This window comes from Macrobrachium nipponense, chromosome 34 (genome assembly GCF_015104395.2).
Source record: "Macrobrachium nipponense isolate FS-2020 chromosome 34, ASM1510439v2, whole genome shotgun sequence".
NCBI lineage: Eukaryota > Metazoa > Arthropoda > Malacostraca > Decapoda > Palaemonidae > Macrobrachium > Macrobrachium nipponense.
This window is the reverse complement of record NC_061095.1, coordinates 6,504,096-6,507,931: the sequence shown is the minus strand read 5'-3', so window position 1 is coordinate 6,507,931 and position 3,836 is coordinate 6,504,096. Positions and strand designations below refer to the sequence as shown.

Here is a 3,836-nt window from a genome sequence, read left to right as displayed (position 1 = left end):
CGTTACCGATGCGTAAGGAAGATGCGCTTGATGACATCAGTTTATTGGGCAAATCTCGCCTAACACTAGTTAGCTACTGTACTTAGTTACCAAGATTCAGTGACGAATTGGTTTTTTCACATATGAAAAACACAAATTACCTAAAAAAAACTTATAATTAAGATCATTTGTTTGTATCCTAGATATACAAACCTGCTGAAGTCTTTTATCATAATCCTACCTCTAATCAACTCTGCATTTGCTCCTTTTGCCAAAGGAAAAAGCAACACTGCCTGCCAAGTGAGTGGATGGTCCACCTACTCCTCTCACTCAACTGCTGTTAGTTGCCTACTTGTCAACTATAACTGGCCAATGTCTGGACCAGCATTCACTGAAGGTATTACATAAAAAAGGTTATGTTTGTATATCTAGGAAAAAGGCAAATCATCTTGCAAATTTGCAATTTCATGCTTGTATACACAGTATAGAAATATACGGATTAACTGTAAGATATTTGTCAGTAAGGTAAAACAACCATCAGTATTCTATTTAAATTTCAGCTCTTAAGTGCCATCTTCATTCTTTAAAGTGTTTGTAGTAGTGTGCCTATCTTTATAGATTGATGGAACTGAGTATTTTCTCAGTACAGTATTTGTAATTGTCTTCAAGATGTGTTTATTATTATTATTATTCACTTGTGATGATAAAAAAAAAAATGCCTCTCGCTGAAATTTATAGAATCTGCCCAAGTCTCAATTACCTTATGTAACCTAAGTATTTACTGTAACCAGATGGTTGTGATGTACTGCGTATATGAAAGCTATTTACTCACCAATGAAGAGACATGGTTTTGGTTCCATGATGTACTGTTTAGTTAATGAGTTAACTTTTTCAGCAAAGTCACACCTTAATGCAGTTAAATTACACCTAATTACCTGTAATGCTTATTCAGTTTATTTACAATTTTATCACAAGTGAAGACTCATTGACCAAGTAAGAGTAGTTGCTGTTAATTCTTATAAAATAGTTTGTACAGTACTGTCACCAATACTGATGATTGATGCCTTTTTATTTTTTTTATTTTTTTTTATTTTAGTATATTTAAAAACATAGTTGTAATCTCAGCTTTTTTTATTTAAGATCCTCTTCTCAGTACTAACAGGAAGGACTGAAATGCAGAAAAAGCTATCATAAAGCTTGTCATTTACAGTTGTTTTTAGGTTTCAAATATTTGTTCTTTTAAGGATAGTATAAACCATTGCATTTTAAATAGGAATAGACAGTACCCTGCCTGTTGTCAATTAACCAAATTGTTATCTAGCTTCATAAACCATTTTTAGTTCAAGCCAGCTGTGGTTTGTAACTAGAAAAAGTGCCACTTTAAAATTTAACATTTTTAAATGTTTTTAGTTAACAAGAGAAGCTTCTTACAATTCTGTTTCATTAAAAAATTTTCAGATACAAACAAGATGCCTGTAAGGGGAAACACATATAAAATTTTTGTTGGAAACTTAAGTGACCGAGCATCTGGTTCAGACCTTAGAGAGCTGTTCGAACAACATGGTACTGTTGTTGAAGCCGATGTTGTAAAAAACTATGGATTTGTACACATGGAGAAAGAAGATGAAGGCCGCTCTGCTATTCAAGCTCTAAATGGACATAACCTGTATGGAAAAGTAAGTAATGCTATTCAAATGTAAAATATGTAATTGGTGGGACTTCTAAGTCAAATTTATAAGTTAAAATTTACATAAACTGTGAGGATCATGGGTAGAATTATTTAAAGGGGATTTTGCTTGGACTTCTTTAAAGTTTTGTTCATGTTAATGATCTATCTGATTTTAAAATAGAACTAAATCACAGGACCTTGTATATACAGTATATAAAACTGATGTTTACTTTTCTCATAGGCAATGGTTGTAGAAGCTTCCACTGGTGCTAGAAAAGGAGGTAATCAGAAGACAAAGATTTTTGTTGGCAATCTGCATAAGGACACAAAATTGGAAGAGCTTCGTAATTTATTTGAAACTTATGGAGAAGTTGTAGAGGCTGATATCCTTACCAATTATGCATTTGTGGTAAGCCATATTTGTTTCCTTTCTGGTAAAATAAGTATTGTTGTCATTTGAATTATATGATTTTAAGCTATATATTTTTCCTGATTGTTTTTAAACTATATTTTTTTCATTATGTAACTGGAGTTTTTTTCCTGTAGAAATACAAATTATTGCTTTTTATATAGGAACTTTAATCAGCTGTTAAAACTTGGTAACAAGATCTATCAGGTGGTAGGAGGGTGAGTGAGGTTAAGACTCCCACTCACTTGGCCATCACCAAGCGCTGGTTTTTCAGTTGCTGTCAAGTGAGGACATCTTGCTGCATTCCTGCTGACTGCCAAGTTGCAATTTTGTTCTGTTTTGTGTGTATGTGACATGACCATGGATAAGTAGTTTGAACAAAGGCGGTGTGAAGGACATGAGCAAATGTATGAGGCACTTCATATTTGCAGTGTAGGTGGGTACCCACCTTATCTGCTTGTTTGTAAGGGTATGATCTGCACCTGTCATGTGTAAGGTCAGGTGTAGTGGAGTAGGGCTAAATGCATTCATACACTCTTTCCTAACTGCCCCTGAACCTCTCTCTTCATTTCATTATGCTACTCTCAACTGAAAGGGGAGTTATGTGTGTGAAGGTTAGGTATCTATGCAAGTGCCATGTAAAGTTTGTGTGTCGGGCTTTCCTTGGTCAAGGTCGGCATCAGTGACCCTGGTAGTTGTGATGCTAAATAACTCGCAAATCAATCAATCAATCAATCCTTGGTCAAGACCCCTATGTATGCTCATGCTGAGGAGCTCAGTTTCTTTTCCCTGGAAAATGGCTCGCAGCATCAGCTCTGGCTATTGCTCTTGTAAGAGGAGACTAAGACAGGCTACTTATGTCTGGATCCTCCCCCCCCCCCAAGTATGTGTGGTGGAATCAGCACTGCTCTCTTGCTTGGTGCATGTATTGTCTCCCAGTGAGAAAACTGCTTGAAATTTGTTACATCTCAGAGGTAAAATTGGGAGAGTGACATGGCATCTTCAAATTCCTACCTTTTAAGAAGGCTGTCAGTGATATTGCTTAGATCTCCTGGGCCTTGAACTGTTAGACAGTAGGTAGAGAAGCATTTATAAATCCAGGATCAGTACCCTGCCCAGTAAGTGAACTTTAGTCCTTGCCTCTTTTATATTTTTTTGATGAGTTTTCATCTTGACAGGATGTACCTCATACCACCACTAAAGACCTGCTAGTTCAGGATGTGACAATTTACCTCATACCACCAAGGACCTAATCCTGCTAGTTCAGGAGGGTGATTGATTCCCTGCAGGACTGCTTGAAAATGCAATTATGTTTTGTTATCTGCATTAATTTTTCCCCCCACGAGATTACAGCATATGGAAAAGCAATGTATGGTAGTGTAGACCTTTTATGGATATGTATACATTTAAAGTAAACATACTTTTCTATTCCTAAATAACTGTTTAAATATATGGTTTAAATAACTCCATAAAACATATTTCACCTGAAATAGGTAAATTCAATAAGTGTAGAACTTAAGTTTGAATGAGGAATTTACCTGAATAATGAGAGTGATATTTATGAGAGTAGGCACCAGCAGCCAGCGTAATTGGCTTGTTGGTGGTAGCCAATTTTTACAATTTTTATTGGCTTTTCAATGATAATTTAAGGGAACTTTCTAATAATGTTCAAGTTCAGCTACCGATCAGTCTGGCACAAGTAATGAAGAGAGTATGGATAATGAATGCTGTGAACAAATAATAATACAGGCAGTCCCCGGGTTACGCCTGGGGTTCCGT

General features: G+C 35.8%; 1 protein-coding gene across 2 annotated transcripts in view; it reads left to right on the top strand.

The window, feature by feature from the left end:
• Positions 1 to 231: 231 nt before the first annotated feature.
• LOC135207872 (RNA-binding protein lark-like) overlaps positions 232 to 3,836 on the top strand; it is a 53,654-nt gene continuing 50,049 nt past the window's right edge. Inside the window, exons 1-3 of one of the 2 annotated variants that reach the window (XM_064239763.1) lie at positions 232 to 376; positions 1,438 to 1,655; positions 1,890 to 2,057. In XM_064239763.1, coding sequence (XP_064095833.1) covers positions 352 to 376; positions 1,438 to 1,655; positions 1,890 to 2,057 — 411 coding nt within the window. In that variant the 5' untranslated portion in view covers positions 232 to 351. The remainder of the gene's footprint in view (positions 377 to 1,437; positions 1,656 to 1,889; positions 2,058 to 3,836) is intronic. The other variant, XM_064239764.1, reaches the window with a different exon arrangement.